Here is a 26335-nt window from a genome sequence, read left to right on the forward strand (position 1 = left end):
CCCAAGCCACTCTCGGGTTCCATCATGTGCTGTGAAGCACAGCACTTCCTGAACACTGTGAGCTCACTATGGTTCATCACAGTGAAAGGACCCCGATTGGAACCAGCCAAGGGACTGACACAGGGACGGAGGGCAGGAGAGCTAGTCCAGTGCAGGGTCCACCCGCCTGTCCCGAGGACCACGGACAGCGGTAACTCCTCCCGGTCAGACACATGGAGTGGTGCCAACCAGGAGAGCTCACCTCTTGGTGACCAGAGGTAGACCTGATACCATGTGACCCAGAGCCCCCATTATAAAGGACGTCACTGTCCATGTGACTCAGAGTGGTGAACAGACACTCAGGGCATCTCCAGACTTCGAGGTCACCTCCCAGGAGCTGAGAGCACAGGCGACCTCTCCTTGGGCGAGGTCAAATTCTCTCCTGCACGGCCTCTTCCCTACCTTCAGAGCACCAACAGTGTGATGGTCCGATCCAGGATAGTGAAGCATACATAAGAATCTTCTTATTTGCTTTAAAAAAATATTCTGCAAGATAAAGATTAGGCATAAAAACTGGACTTTGCCCTGCCGGCGTGGCTCAGTCCAGTGGTTGAGTGTCGACCTATGAACCAGGAGGTTACAGTTTGATTCCCGGTCAGGGCACATGCCCTGGTTGTGGGCTCAATCCCTAGTTGGGGGGCGTGCAGGAGGCAGCCGATCAATGATACCTCTCATCACTGATGTTTCTAGCTCTCTCTCCCGCTTCCTTCTCTCTTCCTTTCTGAAATCAATATATGTATCTTTTTTTTTTAAGTATTTTCTTTCCAGGGAGCATCGCCTTCATGCTTTTCCATCTTAGAATACGTTCACGTTTAGAATCGATGCTGTTGTCTCCACTCCTGCGGGTTAGGTGTCTCTCCCTCAGTTCAGCTCCTGAAGGCTGGGGGCCAGCTGTCTGAGGACCTGGCCGCCCGAGGACCTGGCCCTCTGAGGGACCTGGCCGACGGAGCTTCAGACAGAACGTTAGCTGCTAGGCAGGCCCAGCTCAGGTGGGATCTGGCTCACTCATAGGATGGATACAGACAGAGGGACGGATACAGACAGAGGGACAGATACAGACAGAGGGACGTTGCCGTGCTGAGCAGCTACCTAACCGAGCGCTCTCTTGTCCCAGCTCATTTCCAGCGATGCCGATGGAGCCATCCAGAGGGCCGGGCGGTTCAGAGTGGAGAACGGCTCTTCGGACGAGGTAAGGAAGCTCCGGGCCGGCACTGTCACCAAGCGCAGGGCTGAGTGAGCGCACCGGGCAGGCGGGGGTCCTCGTACCCAGAAGTCTTGCCCAAGCGGAGCCGGGAGGGAACACAGCTCCTCAGCGTCGCCTGAAGCAGAGCTGAGGGGGAAAGGCCGGTGCCCTTTGTGTGGAAGGTGCTATGATGGGGGGACACAGACCCTTTCACTGATCTGCACGGGAGCCAGGGAGCCAGGAGATGGGACCAAAGGCCAGTTCACAGCCACGGCACCCTTTGTGCACGGCCCCAGTCCCAGGCCAGCCCCTGGTCACTGCCTTGTGAGCAACAAGGTCCCGGAGAGAGATGCCAGAAATACTGTGGTTGCGAAATGCCCTCTCTGTTCAGCGAGGACACGGGAAAGGAGGCATCGCTGCCCCCACTCCTGGGCCAGGCCCTCACGCTGGGCTCTCAGTTGCTTTTCTTTCTTCTTTCAAACTTCCACTGCCCGCTCTACCCCTTGGGGTCTCCCCCAGAACTGCAGAGGCCGTGTAAATGCCCCCATTTTTTTCTTCGCTGCCTCCTGGAGAGGTTGCCATCACCGTGCTTCAGCAGACCCCAGCTTCGGGGCCAACTGGCCTGCCTGAGCCCCCGCTCCCCGCCTCCTGGGTGCAGGTCCCTGCGCACGTAACCCAGCCTTTTCGAGCCTCGGCTTCTTCATCTGCAGTGGAAACTGTCTTGGGACGATGGAGAGGATTCCGTGAGCTGAGCTGGGGGAGCTGTTAGCACGGTGCCACTCAGCACGTGACGGCTGTCACGGTAACAGCGGTGGTGATCCTGGCGCCTGAGAGCCAGCCTCGCCCAGCTGAGCACCCTGCATCCAATCCCTGGTGAAGGGCTATAGAGTCGCTCAAGGCCAACTTCACCTTTGCCCTCACGGAGCACACCCACGTACCCGGACGCCCACCCTCGCCTTGTCCTGCCTCGGGCTGGGCCTCTGAATAGGTGTCCGCATGCTCCTTGTCCAGAGCGGTGCCCACTGACCCACACGGAAGAAGGGGCTCCCAGGGAAATGTGCTCCCGAGGCTTGAGCACAGCCCTCCCCAAAGGGCCGGCTGCTGATACGACAGTCCTGTCCCCACAGCTCAGGCAGCCCGGGGTGCCCCGGCCACTAGGTCAGGAGCAGAAGCGCGAACCCTCCGTTTCTAGTGCTCAGGGCGCCAGCACCCGCCACGCTGAGCTGCTGCTTGGAGAACTTAGCACCAGAGACCGCCGAGGTGGCTCACTTCTAGAAGTCCTTCTGCTGCCAGAATTGGGCAAAACGTCAGCCCAGCCCCAAAGGAACAAGCTGCCCTGGGCCTTCCCCTGCCAGCACCCGCGCCCAGAGCAAAGCCACGCCTCCCAGGAGAGACAGACACAGAGCCTCCACGTGGATCACCCTCGCTTGGATCATCACACACTCCTCGCCTGGGGATGTCCCCTGTCCTGCCACATGCCGGAGGCCGTGTTCGGGGACCCCACTGGGGGTCGGAAATCGCCTGTGGGGCATGCTGGGCAGCAGTGGCCCCGAGCCAGCCTGCCCGGGCCCTGGTGGCTCCACACTCACCGGCGGCATGGCGTGGGCAGCTCCCTTACATCTTTGGAACCGTTTGCTAAAAGGATCGATTTCACAAATCACTGTGGTCTGTTGTATCGCAAACACAGGCCCGTCTCCGATTGCTCCTGGGAAAGACGAGAGCCAGGCTCGGATGTGGTCTCGGATCTTGTTTCTACCAAAGACACGGAGCATGAGCGCTTCATGCAGCACGTTGCCGTGGTTTGTATCGATGGTCTCAGGGAAAGCCTCTGGCTGGTGTTACCGCCCAGCCTGGCAGGAGACCTGAGGGTCCGAGACTCTCGGAAAACCAACAGAACAGGCAGGGCTGCGGCCGAGTCAGGGGCAGGCAGGGCCTCGGGGCTCCGTGTCGCTGCCAGAAAGTGTCCAAACCCACGAACGAGCACATGGCAAAACCACTGCAGCGTGGGGCTGCTTTGCCTTTTATTATTGAACTGGAGGCCCCGTGCATGAAATTCACGCTCAGCCCTCGCTGCCTGGCTTCGTCTGGAAGGTCATCCGGTCTAATTAGCATATTACGCTTTTATTCATATAGATTTTAAGGATGCTCTCTACAGAATGGACACTGTGTCCGATATGTGATTTGCAGACGTTTTCTCTCACTTTGTAGGATGTCTCTTCACTTTCTTGATGGTGTCCTTTGAAGCTCACACGTTTTTAATGTGATGGTGTCCCCTCCATCTATTCTTCTGTTGTTGCCTCTGTTTTTCATGTCATATCTCAGAAACCATTGCCTAACCCAAGGTCGGTTGGTCGCTTTTTATAGTTTCTGTGGACGTCACCGTGAAATGTTAAATTTGCCTTTTATTTTTTCACCATTGTGGGTACAACGTCTTCACCGCCTGTGGCTGGTACTCCAGTGTGTGACTGTGGTGCCCATGGTGCTGTTTCTCATGTGCCAGCCGTGGTCCGGGTGTCGGAGAGCTGCCTGGTCATGCGGGGGAAGCACACACCAGAATTGGTGTCAGGATCGGAGGGCGGGTTCGCACTCACTTTCTCCAGACACCTTTAAATTCCCAGCTTGGAACTTTTTTTAACCACCCACGTGGTGGAGGGAGGAGCTGTAAACTTACCTGGAGGACGGCTCCCTGTCTCCCTTCCCCGGGGCTCCCCGCCCAGTTGGGTTCTTTGGGGGCAGTGGTCTCTTCTGGTTCCCCCTCCCCTTCAGGCCCCACTTAAGTGGAATGGGGTGTCTCCTGTCAGCCCGACCCGCGCCCATGGGTCCTGGGGATTTGATTCTTTGCCCTCCTGCCCCCGGAAGTCACCAGCAGCCAAATTTCGTTTGCCAGGATTGAGGACTCTCCTCAGGCTAAGAAGCCCTTCCAAGCTCCACTACCTCTCCGGGTTCCCACTGCCTTTCAGTGTGGGTTGGTATTTCATACTTTCACAGCTCGCCAGTGCTTTTAAGATGGTTTTAATATTTTCTAGTACTTTTAGTTTCTTCAGTGGGAGGGTTGGTTGAATAACCTGGCCCACCAGTACCAAACCTAAGTTATAACAGGAGTGCTTTTTACATATTATGTCAAGTCATTCATCCAGCCCACATTCAGAGGGCCAGTTCTCAGTGCCAGGCAGTGGTGCAGGGTGGATAAGACGGTGATATAGAGTGGATAAGACAGCGGTGCAGGGTGGATAAGACAGTGGTGCAGGGTGGATAAGACGGCGGTGCAGGGTGGATAAGACGGCGGTGCAGGGTGGATAAGACGGTGGTGCAGGGTGGATATGATGGTGATATAGGATGGATATGATGGTGATAGAGGGTGGATAAGACGGCGATGCAGGGTGGATAAGATGACGGTGCAGGGTGGATAAGACGGTGGTGCAGGATGGATATGATGGTGATATAGGATGGATATGATGGTGATATAGATGGATATGATGGTGATACAGGATGGATATGATGGTAATATAGGATGGATATGATTGTGATAGAGGGTGGATAAGGTGGCGGTGCAGGGTGGATAAGATGGCGGTGCAGGGTGGATATGATGGTGAGATAGGATGGATATGATGGTGATAGAGGGTGGATAAGGTGGCGGTGCAGGGTGGATAAGGTGGCAGTGCAGGGTGGATAAGACGGTGGTGCAGGGTGGATAAGGTGGCGGTGCAGGGTGGATAAGACGGCGGTGCAGGGTGGATAAGGTGGCGGTGCAGGGTGGATAAGACTGCTGTGGCCCCTGCCCTCAGGCTCACAGATGCACAGGATGATTGCAACTCGTGGTGACAGCTCTGGAGAAGACAAGCAGGGCCGTGGCACAGAGTGAGGAAGAGCCTGCTTAGGGTGGTCAGAAAGGCCTCCTCGGGGCAGCATGTGAGGCCGAGGCCCTGTTTGTGGAGAAGGACCCACTTTTTAATTTCCAGTCTGTTGCAGACCTATGCTCTGCTATGGTCCTACTATGCATGACCAGTATGCCCGACCCACCTCATGCACTTACCACCGAGTTCAGTCACACCCAGATGGTCTGGACTCCATTAAGGGGTCCCAGTAATGTCAGATCGCTGTCACGTTTCCTGCATGCTTGCTTCCCGTTCCTGGACGCTGGGTCGTGCACTGGTGGCAGTTTGCAGCAGCACCGTGGACCATACCTACTCCTCAGGGTTCATCTGGGCCAGTCCCCCGCCCCGGCTGCCGGGCCCTGCTTGAAGGTCTCCAGTAAAGAGAAGCTTGCTACTCCCTTCATAGGTCTTTTCCCTCCTGACGCCAGCCAGTTCTGATACCCGCTGAGTGTCCCGCAATTCAATTCACTTCCAACACAAACCACTCAGAGCTCGTGTCAGACTCCACAGTTCAAGGGCTCAGCCACTGGGCAGCCTTCAGGTCAGATGCCAATTGCGAGGATCAGGTCCCAGATCACAAAGTCAGGGGTGCCCACAACCCCCCTCAGGCTCACTCATTTGCTAAAATGACTCTGAACTCGGGAAAGCACTTTACTGTTATCCTTCTATGGAAAAGGATACAGTTCAGGAACAGCCGAGATAAAGAGGTGCACAGGCAGCCCATGGGGGTGGGGGCACAGAGCTTCCGTGGCCTTGGTGTGTGCGCCAGCGGGAGCTCCTGAACCCCGGGGCGGAGGCTCCATCACACGGCACCTCTGATGAAACCAGTGGCCATTGGCGATTGGATCGCTCAGCCCCTCATCCAGAGATTTCAGGCTGGGTCCGAAAGGTTTCTGGGTGTTTTTGTTTGTTTGTTTGTTTTTAATATTTTTATTGCTTTCAGAGAGGAAGGGAGAGGGAGAGATAGAAACATCAATGATGAGAGAGACTCATTGATTGGCTGCCTCCTACATTCCCCACACTGGGGATCGAGCCTGCAACCTGGGCATGTGCCCTGACCTGGAACTGAACTGTGACCTCCTGGTTTATAGGTTGACGCTCAACCACTGAGCCACGCCAGCTGGGCTGGATCTGAACATTTCAAGCTTCTAAATCAAGGTTTGGTCTTCCCAGTGACCAGCCCCATCCTGACACTCTCCTGGACCACCAGGAGTGGCCTCTTTATAGCCGAAGACGCTCCTATCACCCTCATCACTCAGGAGCTCCGTGCCAGGACCTGGAGACAAATCTCCCAAAAGCAATTAATACAGCACCCCTAAAGCAACTAATCTCCTCCCTCAGCATCTCTCGCTGCTAGGAAGTTTGTTTTAAGTCCGTGGTTCTCAACCTTTCTAATGCTGTGACCCTTTAATACAGTTCCTCATGTTGTGATGACCCCCAACCATAAAATTATTTTCGTTGCTACTTCATAACTGTAATTTTGCTACTGTTATGAATCGTAATGTAAATATCTGTGTTTTCCGATGGTCTTAGGCTCCACAGCAGCGGTTCTCAACCTGTGGGTCGCGACAGGTTGAGAACTGCTGAACAGAATTCGCCTGTGTCTTGCATTCCGAGTTTCCGTTTGCGTTCTCTGTAGCCTTAGTATAAGGCTGAGCGGCACCGTGCTGCCTCCGGGCATTCCAGGACACCTGCTCCTTTCCTCCTGAGCCTGGCCTCAGCTCCCCCTCACCTCCCTCTCTGCGCTCCCTGGGCACATGTGAGGTCCTAACGAGCCTTTTAAATTGAAGTGCTCACATCTGAACCCAGCCCCACCCCCCCCTCAGGCACGAGTGGAGCAGGCCAGTCCTCTCCCCTTTTTATGAAGCCTGATGACTCATGGGAAACCACAGCACCCTCCCCCACCCAAGCTGTTAATGGCTGTGAGGCGACATCATGTGTAGCGGGGACAATTTTGGAGTCAAACAAACCTGGGTTCAGACCTCAGCTCTATCACCTACCAGTTTATGACGACGCCTGTGAGCCTCCACTTCCTGGAGGGTGGAGTGGGGACACGCGCCTGCCCCCTAGCAGCGGCCCGCCCGCCCTGTACGCTGCACCTGCAGTTTGTATTTGCACCTCAGTGTGCGGTTTTGCCTTGTCCACTGAATCGAATCTCCTCAGTGTGTCTGTAATCGCTACTTGTCAGGAGTTTCCCCAACATCTTGATTCTGTCACCTGCCTGTTAGCTCCCCCCGCCCCCCGCCGCCAAGCGTTGGTTACCTTGTGCTTCCCCTGCCATCTGTGAGCTCCTCTGATTATTAATTGAAATGAGTGTGACCCTGGGTGGCGCCCTGGGGGCCTCCCTGACAGCTCCTTGTATATCAATTAGGATCTGGCAGGGCAGGGGCGGACTTTCAGCTCCTTACAGATCTGTCCTCCTGGCACGGGAGGAGTCTCCACAGACTGTTGGGGGATATGTGCATGGGTACAGTCTTTTTTTTCTTTTTAATATATTTTATTGTTTTTTTACAGAGAGGAAGGAAGAGGGATAGAGAGTTAGAAACATCGATGAGAGAGAAACATCGATCAGCTGCCTCTTGCACACCTCCTACCGGGGATGTGCCCGCAACCAAGTTACATGCCCTTGACCGGAATCGAACCTGGGACCTTTCAGTCCGCAGGCTGACGCTCTATCCACTGAGCCAAACCGGTCAGGGCTGGGTACAGTCTTTGGGAGGGCCATTAGCAGTCATTGAAGATGCACACAGCATTTAGCCACAGCTCTATTGTGAGGATGTGTGTGGCAGCATTATTTAAGACAGAAAGAACACCCACACCTGGGAACTCCCTCAATTTCCTTCAGCAGAGGAGTGATTATGGAAATTATGATCCATTTGAACAATGCAATGCTTCCCAGCTGTTGGAAAGGCGAGGTGGAGATAGATGTAACACCACAGAAAAATGTCTCATGTACAGTGTTAGACAGAAAAGCGAGTTCCAGAATGATTCGTACGATACCACCCCATTTCCTTAAAACAGCAAAAAAAAAGATAAATATGCTCATCAGTATGTAAGAAAGTTCCAGAAGGGCACCTATGAGTTTGATAGCCATTTCCTGTGGAGAATGAAAATGGGAGGTCGGGAAGGAGTTGGGGGCCTTAACTTGCCACTTTAGGCCCTTTTCTGCTCTTTACGTATTTTACTAGTATACATCGATATGCAACTGAAGTGTTTGGTTTTTTTAAAAGAATCTGTATAGTTGTTAAAAAGGACAGGGTAGATCCATATGTGCTGACATGGCAATATTTCTAAGGTATTTTCCTTAGTGAAAAAAACAACAACATGTTTTAGTATAATATCTATGATACCGTCTCATTTATGAAAACAAATGCTATGTGTAGATATTTACATGTATATATGTATGTACGCATGTATGTATACAGGTGTGTGTGTGAATGTGGATGTTATGTGTGTATTTATGTATTTATGTATAAAGTAAGCACATCTTTGTAAACTCAGAGAGATCTGGGACTATTGGCACAATCTGGTAGTGTGGGTATATAGGGGAAGGAAGTGGACTGGGCATGGAGGGTGGGGGACAGAAAAGGGTTTTAATTTTTGTGCGATTTCACTTTTTTTTAAGTAGCTTATATTTGTATTTGCAATTTAGAAAATTTTAGTCTATTTTTTTAAGCCATCTTCCTTACTGCCTGTGTCCTCTCAGCAATGTAACCTAGAAGTGGACGTAAAGGCAGTTTCAATGGTGCCCTCCCTCATGGAGCTCACTGTAGAGGAGACTGAAAACCCATAGGCGTTCGATGAGCCGCGATCGGATTTGGGGTGTGAGCGTGCGGATTCCCTGCTTAAAGGCAAGCAGATTCCAGGAGGGTGTACTGTATGGATTTCGACTGAGTTCAGAATGTCTCGGCCAGACGCAGTCTTCCTCCTCCACCTCCCCCAGTGTCTGCCCATGGGGTAAAAGAGACAATGCAGGCAGTGGGAGCACTGTGGGCTGTGGACCCTGACGCACACGTGTGCGGGTGCTTAGTCTCAGGGCTACCTCGGCACGTGGGCGCGCCCAGGCCTGTCTGCAGCACAGATTTCAGCGTCATGATTTCATAATCCCTCGTAGCAAACAATTATCTAAAAGGGCATGAGCCCGGCCGGCATGACTCAGTGGTTCAGCATCAACCTCTGAACCAGGAGGTAACGGTTCCTTTACTGGTTAGGGCACATGCCCGGTTGTGGGTTCAATCCCCAGCGTGGGGTGTGCAGGAGGCAGCTGATCAATGATTCTCTCTCATCATTGATGTTTCTCTCTCTCTCCCTCTCCCTTCCTCTCTGAAATCAAGAAAAATATATTTTTAAAATAAAGTAAAAGGGCGTGAAATAAGTGTGGGTGTTTGGAGTGTTAAACTTCAGTTGCCTCGAAAACATTCTCATCAGAGTATTTCCCCTGTTTTCCTTATTGGTGTCAAAGAGCGTGTTCCCGTGCCTCTGTGGCCTGGAAGTGCTGCAGACAAACCTCTGGGCTCCTGAATGTTGATGAAGCTAGCTGTGCTTGTGTAAGAAACATCCCTCTTCTTGGGACGTACACCCTGAAGCCTTTAGGAATATAGGGCTATTCTTTAGGCAGCTTATTAAGGGACTGAGGAAATGGTGTGTGTGTGTGTGTGTGTGTGTGTGTGTGTGTGTGTGTGTGTATGTGTGTGTGTAGAGAGAGGGAGGAGAGGGGAACAGATGAATCCGTGGACACAATGTTAACAGCAGGTGGGCCTGGTAAAGGGCACACACATGCGCTCTTCCTACTCTCATGGCCTTTATATGTCCACATCAATCGCTGAATTTTTGAAATTCAAGAAAATTCAATAAAAAGCACGATAATACTAAGATACGTTAACGTACTTTTTCACTCCCTGATGGATTAAAAAGGCAGAACGTTAAGAAGGACACAGAAGATGACGTAAGGTTAAGACTTTTAAAATGGAAAGACGCCTCTGGAATGGGCCTGGTTTCTGTTTCCGCTCCACGGCGCACCTCTGCCACCAGAGCCCACGTGCTGCCGCTCTCCAGGCCTCAGGAAGCTGGTGGAGATGCTGCGGAGCCGGTTCTCAGGAAGTGCCCGCCTGGTGCCTGGGACGCAGAGCTCGCTCACTGAGTGTCTGCATTTCCTGAGCCATGAGAGAGACAGAGGCACCCCGTCCACTTTATACAGAAACACCCGCCTAAAAGCATGACAAACGCATACGGAGGAGGAACCCGCGGCTCTGTCTCCTGACAAGCAGGACACATCGACGGGTGCCCTAAACCCAGCATCAGGAGAGTCCTGCACCCCGGGCCGAGTGGGCGCACTCCAGAAGTCTAAGAACCTCTCGGCACCCCAGAGCTAGTAGTGTGATTCATTACACCCCTGAGGTTTCCCTCATTTAACCTGTTCTCTCACTAGTCACCCAAAAAGGCCTTCAGTCAAATTCAATAGTCGTTCCCAAGAAGAGCCTCTTTGTAAACTTGGATTTGAAGGAAACTTCAGCGTGATAAAGCAACTGACCACAGACATCTAGGAAATCACTAAGACATGTCCGAGCCAGAAAAGCCTGTGCCAGCCCTGGCCAGTGTGGCCCAGCTGACTGGGCGTCATCCGTGCCCTCAAAGATTGTGGGTTCACTCCCCAGTCAGGGCACATCCCTGGGTTGCAGGCTCAATCCCCAGTAGAGGGTGTGCAGGAGGCAGCCAATTAATGTTTCTCTCTCTCTCTCTCTCTCTCTCTCTCTCTCTCTTTTTCTTTCTCTCTCTCTCTCAAAATCTATTTTAAAATCTTAAGAAAGAAAAGCATGTTCCTGCAGTCTGTCTATACACATGGCACAATGTAGACACCAAAGGAGTTTTAAATTGTATATTCATATGATTCCATTGGGGCAAAATGACATATGTTTGCACACGTAGGAAAAACATTACAGGAAATCATACCAAATCATTAATAACGATTATCTTTGGACAGAGGATTCCGGTTACTTATTATGATTGTCTGTATTTTCCACATTAATTGAGTAATTTTTATGATAAATTTTTAAAATTCTACAAAGAATATGAACTCAAGATGCTGGAGAGATATCTTGCAGGTGAAATGTGCCTTCCAGGGCGACAAACAGAAAGGCGTGCCTCTAGGGGGCACCAGCTCCCAAGTATTGCGGAAGCTTCGGACCAGAAAGGAGAGAAACTTTAAACCCAAGTTGTACTCAGGTCAGAAATAGCTGAGCCCACTGGGTCGCTTGGTCCCTTTGCCCCCACACCCCCGGATGCTCCTGTGATGCCGTTTAGACTGAGCGTCTTTTCTAATGACAACGTGGGCACAGCCCAGTCTGTGTGCTTCTTGTTGTTGTTAATCCTCACCCGAGGATATTTTCCCATCAATTTCTAGAGCGAGTGGAAGGGAGGGAGAGACGCAGAGAGACACATCGATTGGTTGCCTCCTGCACATGCCACCGCCAGGGCCGGGGATTGAGCCTGCTAATGAGGTGCATGCCCGTGACCGGAATCCAACCCAGGACCCTTCAGTCCATAGTCCGGCGGCGCTCTGTCTGCTGAGTCAAACTGGCTAGGGCTGTTCATGTGCTTTTAACCATGACTTTTCCGGTTGTTTGGCCTCTGGTTCATTGTCAGCTTCTTGTTTACTTTCTAAATAAGCCTCCTCATGGCACAACGTTGTTCTGTTGCAGAATGCCACTGCTCTGCCAGGGACTTGGCGAACAGCCGTGCACTTAGAGAACCCGGAATACCACACCAGATGGTACTTCAAGTATTTTTTAGGACAAGGTAAGTATGCCATCCTGGTGGCTGGGAGGGAAGGGCATTCAAAATGAAAATCAGTGTTGGTGTGATTTGCAAGTGCCCTATCTGTGTGACACTAAGCAGTTTAAGGGCACTACGTTTTTTGAGGGGGCAATCGTTTTTGTCCCTGGGGAATAAAAGGGATCAGATCATCTGAATGAGTGATTCGAGACATAGAAGAATTTGCAGGGTGGAAAGCAACTTTAGATTTAACAAGGCAAGTGCCCTGTCTGTAGTGGGGTTTGGACACAGTTCAAGGCAGTGAGGGAAAGAAATGGGTCCCTGAGCTCCAGGGCGAATGTAGAGCTGGAAAAGGCAGTCACAGCCCCTGCCTTTGTGGGTTTGAATCCTGGCTCCACTGTTACTCACCATAGGACCTTACACCTGCCACTCCCTGCTTTTCTGAGACATAGTTTCCTTATCTGTGAAGTGGGGGTGTTACTCGTACTCACCTAGGAGGTCTGGACAGACGTTGCGATGAGATAGACAGGAAGAGCCCTAAGCCTGCTGCCTGGCACGTGGCGGGAGCCCCGTCATGAAGGGTGACACACAGGTACAGTGAAGGGCTCTAGCGAACATACGGGGAAAGGTGGGAGGCAGGAGTGTGGCTCACAGCAGAGGAAATGGAAGAACGGGCGCTGCTGTGGGATTAGAACTGAGTTAGACTCATTTCTTATCGGACTAATACATTTGTTTGTAGAAGATGTGATGCTTGAACTGTAAAATGAGAGTGACCAGACCCAAAAGGTGTCTTTTTAAACAATCTGGTCCTGTACTGTGCGAAGAAGCTCACCTGCTTGGCCAGGCATACTTGGTTACAAAGAAAGACATCAGTGGCAAGTGGTCAGCCTCCCAAATGCTTGCAAAACAGTCCTGGAGCAGTGATGACGGGAGGAAGATGGTGTGGATGCCTCAGCTTCCTCAACTGGCTGAAGCAGTAAGGGATCTAATGAGAAACCCAGAGGGAGGCCAGGCTCAGGGGGGTGAGGGGGAGCCACAGGCTCTGTGATGTCATCAAGGCTGGGTTTCCTCGGGGTCACAAATGGTCGCAGCGATTCCAGGCATCACTGCGAGACACCACCATCCAGAGTTCACCCGGAAGGCCATCTGCAAGAGTGAGGACGCCTTTCCAGAAACCTCTCGACACGTTTCTCCTCCCGTCTCATTGGCCAGAATGGTCATATGCTCATCCCAGAACCAGTCCCTGGCTGGGGGACTGGGAGTGCGGGATTCTAGAGAGTGATCAGGTTCTGTCTCAGCTGGGTGTGGGATTGCTGCTCCCCGACCGTGTGCGAAGGGCTGGGTACCACCCGACGTGTCCCCGCCCCGGGGACTGGAGGAGCCATTGCGTTGTCACTGTCTAAGCCTGTCTCTTCCCCAGTCCATCAGAACTACATTGGAAACGATGCCGAGAAGAGCCCCTTCTTCTTGTCCGTGACCCTTTCTGACCAGAACAACCAGCGAGTCCCTCAGTACCGTGCAATTCTCTGGAGGAAAACGGTAAGTAACCGGCTTGGGCCTGGAGTTTCATCCCCACTTAACCTGTGTGCTGTGCTTCTGTTTATGTAAACGTCCATGTAACTGTCAGAAATGTCTTCTTTTTAGGCAGATTTAAGGTAACAATCTGATGGAAAGGCATTTTTGTAGAGAAGCCGAGGGCAGCCTAAGGGGGGCGTATGGAATAGAGAGGATCCAGCCCCTGCAGCTCCTCGTGAACTGCCCACGTGGAGGGGGAGCCCAGGGCTCGCGGGATTGGCCATTTATGTTTTCCTTCACCACAAACGATGTGGATCCTTCGTTCATTCCCTGCCACGCTCCCAGCCTCTACTGGGGCACTTCCCTGCGTTCGTCACAGTGGGTGCTCACTGAGCGAGAGGAAACGGGCTCCCGACGGGAAGCAGAGGACACATCACACAGGCCTTCTGCAAGATTCCGTGATTGCTCGTTCGAGTCTCGGACTTGGGGCTACCACCTGGGGGCCTGTTTCTTTTCATGATCTTCGGGGCTGATCTGACCCTCGGCTCAGAGACCAAACCCCCTTCTCGGCTGGCTCAGGCGGCCCATCTGCTCACAACACCGAAGGCCCCGGGGGACCCGTCAGTCCGTCCGTGGCAGAGTCCGTAATGCCGAGACCCATGAGTGCTGGGCCGGGGGAGGGCAGACGCTGTCCAGTCTGAGCAAGATTCTGCGTCATGTAATTTCTTCACTCATAGACAAGCCGCTGAAGGGAAAGGAGAAAGGCCGGACGGGGTTCCTTTAAGCGACCAGGGAGGGCGCTTTCAGAGATGGGGATGGCCAAGCATCTCGCTGACCTGACCAGGCGTTTTGACTTTCCAGGGCACCCAGAAAATATGCCTTCCCTACAGCCCCACCAAGACGCTCTCTGTGAAGTCCATCTTAAGGTGAGTGCCGCCGAGTGGAACCCCAACCCAGGAGCCTGTATACGTGGTTTCCCGGGGTCACCCTGTCAGCTCTGCCTTCCTGAGCCGTGGCTGCGTGCGCTGTTCTCCCAAGTCTGCCACGCAGTAGCTCATGTGGTCCTCACGGCAGCCCTACGGCAGTTGTTCCTGTCCCCGTTGTATAGGTGAGGAAGTGGAGGCTCGGGAGCCAGCCGGGCGCGCACTGCTGTGTGCTGCCTGAGGCCCGGTCCCGGTCCCGATTTCGAGTGTCGCTCTTCGCACCTCAGGATCGCTTTAGCTGCCTGCTTCCTGCCCCTCGCATGCACACAGGTAGTGTGGTTTCGTAAAGAAAATCAGGAAATACTTTTCCTTTCATGTTTCTGCTCTGAAACAGAAACTCGTAGGTCAGCAAATGCTTCTCAGGGAAGAATGTTCTTATTCTTCACCAAACAGAAAGGTAAGTGGACGGAGCATGGAGCTGCTCCCCGTCCAGCCGCCTCCCCTTCCCTGTCGGTCCCTCCCGTGTCCTGTGGGGGGGCAGTCCCCTGAGAATGCCCCCGCTCAGATGGGCCTGCTGCTTTGTCGGCAGCTGCGGTGCGACAGCGTCACAGTGCCAGCAGCCTGTCTGCCAGGCGCTGTGCTGAGTGCTCTACGAGCATCTCTCAGTCACTCTTGAAACCTGCTCCACAAGGAGACTTCCCGTCTGCGCTCGGGGAGAGGGGTCCCAGCCGCAGAGAGGTGCGGGGGGTTGGACAGAGATCTCGGCTCAGGGACCACAGAGCTGGGATGGAAGCCCAAGGCCACGTGGCTCTGGGGCATGGCCGTGACCACTACTGTGCCAGCGGGGGATGTGGCAGCTTTTCCCAGGGGCCTCCAGTCACTCCTCCTCCAGCTGCAGCCTGGGTGGTGGGAGGGGTGGTGTTTGCAGTGTCCCCGCCACAGCTCCCAGCTGCCAGAGGGCCCTTAGCGTGCAGACTCCATCCAGCGGCTGGGATTGCCTCTGGCGGATGGACGGCACTGAGATTAAGCAGTGAAAAGTGTCTCCCTGCCGGTATTGCTCGGTGGTTGAGTGTTGACCTATGAACCAGGAGGTCACAGTTTGATTCCAGGTCAGGGCACATGCCCAGGTTGCAGGCTCCATCCCCAATGTGGGGCGTGCAGGAGGCAGCCAATCAATGATTCTTTCTCATCATCGGTCTCTTTCTCTCCTCTCCCTCTCCCTCCCTCTGAAATAAATAAAAACATATTTTAAAAAATAAGTAAAGAGTTTCGTATCTCATTTCCAAGCTTGATTTGGTCTTCCTGATGTTTCTCCTCAGTCTGAAGCTCCGGTGAAGAGAGCAGGGAAGAGGCTGACATTTTTGTTGTGCACAGAAATATCTGGCTGATTCTAAATCTTAACTTGCTTTGAAAGGAGCACTTTGAATTATAGTGGCTTAAGATTGTTGTGAATCTTTTTTTTTTAAATAAGTTACTCCAGCACCTTTCTTCTTTATATTTAAAGGGGTCTCATGCAGTTATAATTTTATTTAGTTAAATGAGTAGGGCTCTCTCCTCTCAGTCCACTCAGCCAGAGCAAGCTTTGGCAAGAAAGTATTTTTAAAGATGTGAAAAAGGAAAACTTCTACAGTTTCTGCCAATTGAAAAAAAAAGTTTATCTTTATCTGTTGCAATCGTGAACTTGAAAACTTAAAAGAAAATTAAAATATAAATACTATGGAGTCAGAAAAGCCTTAGTTCAAATCTTGGCTCTACTGCTTAACAGCTTTGGACTAAGCCTCAGTTTCCTCATCTTTAAAATGGGGATAAACTAGTATTTGCCTCGCAGAGACTAAATGAGACAGTCCATGTAAAGCATTTAGCAGAGGGCCTGGAGTAAGTACACGCTTTAACATCAGCTCTTGTGTTTGCCTGTCACTTACGAGCGGAGCGGAGGAATCCTGGCTGAAGGGGCCTCAGAGGTCATCTGGTTCAATGGCCTTGTTTTTCCTCTCCAGGGGCGAAGGCGGGAGGACATGCGCATTGCTTGTCCCAAGTAAAACAAAGAACAACCCTGTTCAGGATGGTCTTTGCCATTAGTGGCAGAGGAATTACCAAAGGAAGAAAGAAATACCAGGTCATCTTCCTTCATTACATCTCAGTTTATCATGACTCACTCTGTAAATGCCAATGAGTCACTCCTTTAGGAAATAAAAGTAAGAATCATGAAGATTACTCAAGGTTGCCCAAAGGAACGCTCTCGATTCCTCCCTCCCTCTCTCACCATCGCAGTGTCATCGGGGGCCAGTTATATAAGGAAAGAACAGTGTGGTGTGTGGTCACTGTCATGCGTTCACATCGTTACTCCTGGGTTCCTCCCTCGCTGGTCCGTTTCCTGTGGGCCAGGCCTCCCACGGTTTCCTAGGAGACGCTCTCTAGCTTCCCTCAGGAGCCGAGACCTGCTCGCGTCGTCCGCTCCTGCCGCGCCTGCCTCATGCTCTCTGTTCTGTTTCAGTGCCATGAATCTGGACAAATTTGAGAAAGGCCCCAGGGAAATTTTTCATCCTGAGATACAGAAGGTAACAGAACTTTCTGCTTCATAATTGGTCCACTTTGATCCGTGTTAGGTCCTGGAGAACTCACACTGAGATTCTGGGATGCCAGGCCCGAGGGGCAGGCCGGGAGTCTGTGTTCTCCCGGCTAGCGATAGGCTCCTCCACCCATGAACCGAGAGGGGTGTGTTCAGAAGGATCTTATTGGCCTAAAAGCCACTCCTTGTACTGAGTGATGTAGAGTATGTGGAATTGGAGGTTTTTTTAAAGTAATAAATACGAAATGTGGCCCTGGCCAATTTGGCTCAGTGGATAGGGCGTTGGCCTGCGGACGGAAGGGTCCCAGGTTCGATTCCAGTCAAGGGTACATGCCAAGGTTGTGGGCTCGATCCCCAGTGGGGGGGGGGGGGTAATAGGTTTCTCTCTCATCATTGATGTTTCTCTCTCCCCCCACCTCTTCCCTTCCTTTCTGAAATCAATAAAAATGTATTTTAAAAATAAGTAAATAAATACGGAATGTGCTTGTTGAGCTGTGATTCAGGTAGAACGCTGTGCTGGACCAAAGGGAACTGAGGCACAACCAGGTGTGCGAGGTCCAGCTTGAAGCAACAGTAAGCCCTGTTAGGCTTGGAAGTAATTTTTATAGCAAACATGAGAACAGTTAGAATTATAAGTCGGTGTGCCTCTGGTACGTCATCGTATGGCTTATCAACCCTTTCCTTCTTGTGGCGGGATGTGATCCCCAGACACTGTGCACCCCAAAACCCACAGAGCGCACTGGTGCCCCTTCCCGTGGCTGCTGCTGAGCTCTCTCTGCCCAGTCGCCCCTGCCTGCTCGCCTTCCATAGAAAAGAGGACAAGTAAGCGAGACACAGCAGCCTCTGCTGTTTATAGCACAGCAAGGACGTTCGTGCTGTCCCTGCATTCACGGTCCAGCTCTCTTCCCCTTACAAGTAACTATTCCTGGGAGCTTGCCCAGTGTGTGTGCGTGTGCGTGCATGCGTGTGTATGTGTGTGTGTGTGTGTGTGTGTGCGCGCACGTGAGTGTGCCGCCTGGCAGCACTGATTCCCCGGCTCTCACCAGGTGTCTGCAGACTTCGTTCCCTTAGGCAGCCGTGAGCAGCAGGCTTTGGGTTTAGGGGAAAGAGTTCTTACAAATCCCTGGATCCAAGAAGTCAATAGAACTAAGCCGCCTGCATTACGAAGAAGGCCTCTTTCTGCCAAGTGGCGGCTGTTTGGAAATGTGATTTGTCCGTTTCCAGCAGCATTTTTCTTGGCCGGAACCTCCCGGGAGGCAGTGTGCGCAAGGCCGGCTGTGGATGCACGGGGACCTAGGGGTCTGTGTCTTCCTTCCCACGGCCAGGCACCTTCTGTTTCCAGATAGTGTGACTTTCTGAAACGACCAGGCACTTTGTAAAAATCTGTAGAGCTAAATTTAAATGTTTAAAGCACTTCTGGGCGGGGGTATAAACTTCAGTAAATTAAAGCGCGGCTTTCATAGGAAGTCAAAATACAAGGATCGCTGCTAAGCACAGGCATAACTTTTGAAACTTTGTTTGACAGGACCTGCTGGTTCTCGAAGAACAAGAGGTAAGTACTTTGCTGAGCCGCCTGTCCCTCTGTGCCCGGCGTCCGTGTGTATAACCGCGCCCTCCTTCCGGTCCGACCTCTCCATGGACTCGCAGTGTGAGTCCACTTCCTGGCACGGTTTCTTGGGTGGTTCAGGGGTTTCTGTGCAGCCACTGTAGAGATGCAAACAGCCAAGCTACTCAAATCTGCTTGGGATATTCACGTTTAACTTCGGGATCGGTGCAGGTACGAGATTTTAATTTTCATCCAATTGAAGTAGGTGTCTGCACTTTATCACACACTCGGTTATGAAACGCCATATGTATTTGTGTGGTTCCAGGCCCTGTGCCCCACTTTAAAAAAATGTTTTCTAAGTACATCATTAACATAGAGAAATACCTAAAATAGTATAAATCGGCAATTTGAGTAAATAAATTACCGTTGTGCATACTATGCCTCTCGGTACGTGGTCATATCATTCGTCCCGTTGCTCAGGCCAAACTTGGAAAAATCCTAGCGTCTCTCTCTCTCAGCCCATGTCTGACCCATCAGGACATCCTGCTGACACTGCTTCGAGACAGTCCCTAATCCACACATTTCTCAGGCTTCCTCTACCACCACGCTCATTCGTTTAGTCCTGCCAGCTTCCCAGCCAGCCTCCGGAGCCGCCCCGAAGTGGGAGGGTTTTCCGCAGGGGTCCTGGTGGCAGGGGCAGTCACAGGGCAGCCCCATAAAAGCTGTGGCCAGTGATTAGTCAGCAGAGGGTCTCATTTCTGCATGTAACTCAGCCTCACTCAGTTCACAACCATCCCGAGAAGACGGTGGCGTGGGATGGGAAAGAGCAGTGGAGGCCCGGCTTCCAGCTCCGGTCCCACCGCTCACCTGGTACTGGCCTCGGGCAGCCTGGCCTTCCCCCGGTTTCCGCTGTCCTGCCTGTAAAATGGAAGTGGATTTGGTGGACCTTGGGGTCCCCTCTGGTTCTAACAGGCTGTCAGTTCATAGCTCAGTGCTCTGGCCATTGACCCAGACCTTCTGCCATCTGCTAGCCAGCTGTCAGGTCAGCTGCACCTGGTCCCAGGCCTCCTGACAGCCTGCTGGCTTGCTCCTGTGGTCCAGTGGTTCTCCAGTGGGTCCCTGGACTACAGCCTCGGCATCACCAGGGAGCTTGTCAGAGATACTCATTCTTGGGCCCGATTCCAGAACTGACTTGGAAATTCTGGGAGTGGAGCCTGGCACTCTTTATTTTTAATACATTTTTATTTATTTCAGAGAGAAAGGGAGAGAGAAACATCATTGATCGGCTGCCTCCTGCACGTCCCCTCCTGGGGACCGAGCCTGCACAGGCATGTGTCCTGACCCAGAATGGAACCCTGGTTCATGGGTTGACACTCAACCACTGAGCCACACCAGCTGGCTGGCACTCCATTTTAATAAGCCAACAAGGTGATTCCGACGCCTGGTCGGTCAGGTGTGAGAACCTCTGCTTAGTCTCTGCACTTTTCTTCTGAGAACCCCAAGCCTCTGTGGACCCCACGCCACTGTGGGTGCTTTTGAAGGGACCACTGAGAGTGGAGGAGGAGGTGCCAGAGTCCTGGAGCCGTGTGATCACTAGCAGCATTGCCAGAGAAGGGAGGTAGAGTATAGAACCCTGACGCGGAGATCCCGACAGAACGCTGAGAGTTTACCCAACACTGGAAGCAGCTTGTGAAAAAGAAGCTGTATCTGACCCGTTTGTTTCTTTTCTCGTTTATTCTGCACACAGTTAGGCCATGAGTCTCTACACCCTCTCGGTGCAGCCGGCACTGTGGTGGGCCCTGCAGAGTCGACGGAAAGTCAGACCTGTACGATCCCTCCTTCCCAGGACTTAGGTTCCAGTGGTAGAACAGACAGACATGCAAGTTCAGTGAAAGCATCAGAGTGTGAACGGTGCTCTTAGAAAAACAAACAAGGTGCTGTGATGGAGAGGGACACTGGGGGAGGGTGACTCTTTGGGGAGATCAGGGAAGGCCTCCCTGGAATGGACATTTGAGCTGAGACCGCGTGATGGGAATGGCCCCCATGGAAGGAGCTGAGGAAGGGCTGCAGGTGGAGGGGCTAGTGTGGGCGCCCTCCCTGTCCCTGCTCCACATAGAAAATCACTGCGTGTGAAACTGCGGTTACTGGTGGGTGTGCATCGGCCCCTCGGTGTGTTGGGGACAGAAACTGTCTGAGACCTTTAGACATTCCAAGTCTTGGCTCCGGAGTGTAGCTGTCCTGACGCCTGGCATTGTGCCCTGACCCCCCGCCTCTGCCCCCACGGCCAGTGCTTTTAACACCTCCGATTCTGGTCTGCCCCTTAGCGGACCACAAAAATTCCCCCGGCAAGTGGGGGATCAGACAGCCTTGTAAAGGTTAATTCTTTTCCAACCCTAGATTTTACTCCATTAGGAAATACTTCAAGAAGTATAAAAACAAAGTATAGAGGCTAATATAATGAAGACCTATAAACTCACCTGTGGCTTAAGGGGAAAAAAAACTATTAAAAATACACTGAGCGCCCTGACCGGTTTGGCTCAGTGGATAGAGCATCGGCCTTTGGACTGAAGGGTCCCAGGTTCGATTCCGGTCAAGGGTATGTACCTTGGTTGCGGGCACATCCCCAGTAGGAGGTGTGCAGGAGGCAGCTGATCGATGTTTCTCTCTCATCGATGTTTCTAACTCTCTATCCCTTTCCCTTCCTCTCTCTAAAAAATCAATAAAATATATTTTTTTAAAAATGCACTGAGCTCACCCAGCCGGCGTGGCTCAGTGGTTGAGCGTCGACCTATGAACCAGGAGGTCACAGTTCAATTCCCAGTCAGGACACATGCCCGGGTTGCGGGCTCGATCCCCAGTGTGGAGCATGCAGGAGGCAGCTGATCAATAATTCTCTCTCATCATTGATGTTTCTATCTCTCCCTTCTTCTCTGAAATACACTGAGTTCTCTGACCTCATTCCTCTTCTGTAGAAGCTATTACCTTGCATTGGGTATCATTCCTGCAGGACCTGATTTCAGTCCAGTGTTTAAAGTTGAGGATGGTGAACTGAACATTTGTACTAGCTACTTACTTTTTATTGAATTTACTGGGGTGACATCGGTTAATAAAATCATATAGGCTTCAGGTGTATGATTCTATAATACATGGTGTTCACCGTCCCAAGTCTCCTTCCATCACCATTTCTCCCCTTTACCCTCTTCTACCTGCCCCCATCCCACTTTCCCTCTAGTAATCCCCATACTGTTGTCTGTGTCGATGAGTTTTTTTGTTTTGTTTTGTTCTGCTTCATGATTCCAGAGGTGGGGAGCCATTTTCTGCCAAGGTCCATTTGTATGCCCACCAATAACATGATTCGCGAGCCATACAAAATTATCAACTTAAAAATTAGCCTGCTATGTTTGGTCAAACATTTAAGTACCTCGCCTCTCATGCCTTGGCAGGGTCAGACCAAATGATTTTGAGGGCCTTCTAGGGCCCGTGGGCCAGATGTTCCCCACCCTGGAATCCTTCACCTTTTTGACCCAGCCCCTAACCCCTGTCCCCTCTGAGAGCCGTCAGTCTGTTCTCTGTACCTATGACTCTGTTTCTATTTTGTTTGTTCGCTTATTTTGTTCATTAGATTCCACATATACCAGTAAGTAAAATCGTTTGGTACTTGTCTTTCTCTGTTCTAGCTCTTCTTGATTGCCTTCCCCCCATATCTGTTTTGTGACTTCTTGAGGTTAAATGTCTTTAGAAATTGGGGAAAATGAGCTACCGTTTCCATTTCTATTTCTAAGAGTCCACAGGTTTCAGCCTCGGACTGTTGTATTGAGCTTTGATTGCACGGAGCTCCCCTGTGCTGCCTGGGGTCTGGGCCCTGCGGGTGGGTTGGTCGGAAGGTGGTACCAGCCTGTGAGTTCTGGGGGCCACTTACCTTCAGCTCTGTTTGCTGCAGAATGGACCTGGCTGGCCGCCTGTGGCACCGTTAGTAATGACATTACAAATGAGTGGACTCCTAAAAGCAAAGTGTCACCTGTACACTCAGCATCCACAAAAACGAAGGCGTGATTGTTCTTCGTGTTGGTCAAACTGAGATAGAGGGGAGGAAGTAATCCCCCAGGGTCCAGTCTGTCACGGCCGTGTCCCTGGGTAACGACGTCGCATAACTGGGCATGCTCTGTTGACGAGATTAAAGTCACCACCTTTTGTTGTCTTATTGAAGGGCTCTGTGAACTTCAAATTCGGGGTTCTTTTTGCCAAAGACGGGCAGCTCACCGATGACGAGATGTTCAGCAACGGTGAGTGTCTCCCCTGCTGATGGGCCCCCCCTCCCCTCGTTGCAGCTCTGACGACCGAGACCGAACTTGCCGGTGGAGGTGGAGCCTTTAATGCCAAGAAACTGCCGGTAGCTTTAGGACAGTGGTCGGCAAACTGCGGCTCGCGAGCCACATGCGGCTCTTTGGCCCCTTGAGTGTGGCTATTCCACAGAATACCACGTGCGGGCGCACACGTACAGTGCGATTGAAACTTCGTGGCCCATGCGCAGAAGTCGGTTTTCGGCTCTCAAAAGAAATCTCAATCGTCATACTGTTGATATTTGGCTCTGTTGACTAATGAGTTTGCCGAGCACTGTTTTGGGAAATTGTGGGGTAAATTCCCAGGGTAAATTGGGTAGGGCAGGTGTTGCCCAGTTTCGTTCGTTTGATAAATACTTACCGGTCACTTAACCTGCCCCAGGTCTCGGTGGGAAATGATGTGGGGTGGGAAGAAGCTGGTTCTGCATAATCGGGAGCAGCGGAGGGCTCTTCTCTGGGAAGTCAGGGCTGGGAGAATTGTAAGATGGCGTCATTTCCTGTTCTTTAGCACTTTTCATGTTCAGTACCTTCTATTACTCGTGGAAACGGTCATATGCTTTACCTCGCAGTGCGAACCCCCTGTGGCCCCGCTGGCAGGGCAGGCCGGTTAGTCTGATGCCGTGGCCTCCTTCCCGTGGCTCCTGGGAGCCGTGGGCCCTGCTGCCGGGCCCATTCCCTTTCCTGCCGCGCCATCCGCAGAGCTGGTTCTTCAGCAGCTTCAGCTAGAGAACGGGACTTGCTGCCGCACCTCCTTCACACCTTCCCTTTTCCACAGAAGTTGGAAGTGACGCTTTTCAAAAATTTTTACACCTGCTGGGCGACACTGTCACTCTCAAGGGCTGGACGGGCTACCGCGGCGGTCTGGACACCAAAAGTAAGCTCGCCTCGGACCGGCTCCGCTGGCGTTCGCCGGCCTCCGCCCCAGCCTGTCTGTAACTGAATTTATACCCGCGTGGGGGGAAGAGGGTGAGGGGATTTGAGCTCCACACCTAGACACGGAGCTCCGTGCAATCAAAACTCAATACAATGGGCACGGGGTCGCTGTGCAGTTCTGCCCGTGTTTATGGACACAGGATCAGTATTTGTGTGTCATCTTGTGTTACATCCTGTCCACTAGCAGTCACTGGAAGGCAAGGAGTTACCGCACACTCTCCTTTGTAGCCCCGGCTTCTCACGCCATCCTCGACTCGGAGGCAAGGCACGAATCTGTCAGCAAGCGAGCAGAGAGGGGGGGAGGAGGTCTGTCCACGGGGCGGCCTTCACACTGCTGCTCCGCAGGCGGATAGTCCAGAGGGACCTTCAGGACCATCTGATTGTATGCAGCCCCCTCGTCTGTCTCACATGGAGACCCTTCCTCCGGCCCCGCGTTCGCTGCGCCCGCTCAGTGCGTGTTTGTGTTTTACAGATGACACCACAGGGATCCACTCGGTCTATACTCTCTACCAAGGCCACGAGATCATGTTCCACGTGTCCACCATGCTGCCGTACTCCAAAGAGAACAAGCAGCAGGTGGGTGCAAGCGCAGGCACCTGGGCCGCAGGCCCTCACACGTGACTGACAGCAGAAAGCTCCGCCTGCTTCCTGGAATCAGACTTTGGTGCTAACAGAGGAGCAGAGCTTCAGGCCCCAGCTCAGGGTGCTGTTTGCAGTCTCTGTACTGGAACCTTCCACAGCCTTAGGGAGAACCACCCCCACTGGCGCCTTCGCCGGAAAGTAATGAAGGGTCAGAGGGAGCAGTGAACACGCGTGTCTGTGTGAGAGCATGTGTATCTGTGTGTGTGAACGTGTGTATCTGCGTGTGTGAACGTGTGTATCTGCGTGTGAACGTGTGTATCTGTGTGTGAACATGTGTATCTGCGTGTGTGTATCTGCATGTGAGCGTGTGTATCTGTGTGTGAGTGTGTATCTGTGTGTGAGCGTGTGTATCTGTGTGAGTGTGTATCTGCATGTGAGTATGTGTATTTGTGTGTGTGTGTATCTGTGTGTGAGCACGTGTGTATCTTCATGTGTGGATGTGTGTATCTGCATGTGAGCATACGTATCTGCGTGTGTGAGCATCTATGTGTGTGAGCATGTGTATTTGTGTGTGAGTGTGTGTATCTGTGTATCTGCATGTAAGCACGTGTGTATCTGCATGTGTGAGTGTTTATCTGCATGTGTGAGCATGTGCATCTGTGTGTGAGTGTGTGTATCTGTATGTGAGCATGTGTGTATCTTCATGTGTGGATTGTGTATCTGTGTGTGTGAATGTGTGTGTATCTGCGTGTGTGAGCGTGTGTATCTGCATGTGTGTGAGTGGTTTGTGACTCCTAAAAGGTGTTTTGCATTTACGCTGCCTTTCCCCTGTGACTCCTCTCAGTGGGCCTTGTGTCTTGTCTGGGACCTAAAATAAGAACATTCTGAGTAATGGCTGATGAGTGTTTGCAAAAAGATAATCCTATATAATAAAGAAGTGATATGCAAATTAACCCTCACACTGTCACAAGATGGCTGTGCCCACAGCGGAGGCGGGGTACCCGTAACTAGTGATCAGCAGGGACTTGAGGCTGCGCCCCCTGCCCAGCAGGACTTGACTGGGGACCTCATGCCATGCCCCCTGCCTGGCGGGGCTTGACAGGGGACCTGAGGCTGCACCCCTTACCCAGCGGGGCTTGGTGGGGGACCTGAGGCTGTACCCCCCCACTCAGCGGGGCTTGATGGGGGACCTGAGGCTGCACCCCTCACCCAACAGGACTAGACAGAGACCTGAGGCTGTGCCCCCCACCCGGCGGGGCTTGATGGGAGTGGGGCTGGCCAGGTCTGGATCTCGCCCAATGGGGGTGGGGCTGGCTGGGTATGGGACTCACACGATTTCGAGGCACACGTGGGTGGGCAGGAACTTGACTCTGGGTCCCACGGCACGCCCCAGACTCTGACAGAAGGAAGATTTTCATATACATTTTACTAATTTTCTTTCATCTCTGACACTTCTATTATAGAGAAAGAGCAAATAGCAATATTAAAATATTTCCTCTAATTAATTCCCTTTTAATGTGCATGAATTTTGTGCACCAGGCCACTGGTTCTACCTAATAAAAGAGTAATATGCAAATTAACCATCACTCCATTACACCCACCAGCCAATCAGGAGTGAGTATGCAAATTAACCCAATCAAGATGGCTGCGGCCTCGGAGAGAGCAGGAGGGAGGCTTGGGTATCCCCGACAATGGAGGAAGCCAAGCTTTCCGCACACCCTGGCTGGCCCAGGCTTCCACTCCAGGCTACAAAGTTTCAATTATAGAAGATAAATCCCAACAAAAATGGCGGCAGCCACGGAGCTGAAGAGAGCAAGAGGCTTGGGTTGCCCCCAGTGATGGAGGAAGCCAAGCTTCTGCAGCCCTGGCCTGCCTTGGCCTCCACTTAAGGCTACAAAGTTTCAATTATAGAAGATAAATAAATCCCAGATACCAGGGCCTCCACTTGGGTCGCCGAGGGGTGTGGCCAGCATGAAAACCACCACAGGCCCCTCACCCAGGCCGCCCCATGCCCCAAGGGAACCCCACCCTGATCTGGGACACCCTTTAGGGCAAACCA

The 26335-nt window shown here is 52.2% G+C and overlaps 1 protein-coding gene across 5 annotated transcripts in view; it reads left to right on the forward strand.

Moving 5' to 3' along the window:
• The window catches only part of GARNL3 (GTPase activating Rap/RanGAP domain like 3), a 107028-nt gene that overhangs the window by 47589 nt on the left and 33104 nt on the right, over window positions 1-26335 (forward strand). For all 5 annotated transcript variants that reach the window (XM_080670007.1, XM_080670006.1, XM_080670009.1 and 2 more), the window contains 9 exons: window positions 1154-1228; window positions 11796-11892; window positions 13289-13407; window positions 14245-14309; window positions 16801-16864; window positions 18401-18427; window positions 22629-22704; window positions 23537-23635; window positions 24167-24270. In XM_080670007.1, coding sequence (XP_080526133.1) covers window positions 16805-16864; window positions 18401-18427; window positions 22629-22704; window positions 23537-23635; window positions 24167-24270 — 366 coding nt within the window. In that variant the 5' untranslated portion in view covers window positions 1154-1228; window positions 11796-11892; window positions 13289-13407; window positions 14245-14309; window positions 16801-16804. The remainder of the gene's footprint in view (window positions 1-1153; window positions 1229-11795; window positions 11893-13288; window positions 13408-14244; window positions 14310-16800; window positions 16865-18400; window positions 18428-22628; window positions 22705-23536; window positions 23636-24166; window positions 24271-26335) is intronic.

This window comes from Plecotus auritus (genome assembly GCF_963455305.1).
Source record: "Plecotus auritus genome assembly, chromosome: 5".
Classification (NCBI taxonomy): Eukaryota; Metazoa; Chordata; class Mammalia; order Chiroptera; family Vespertilionidae; genus Plecotus; species Plecotus auritus.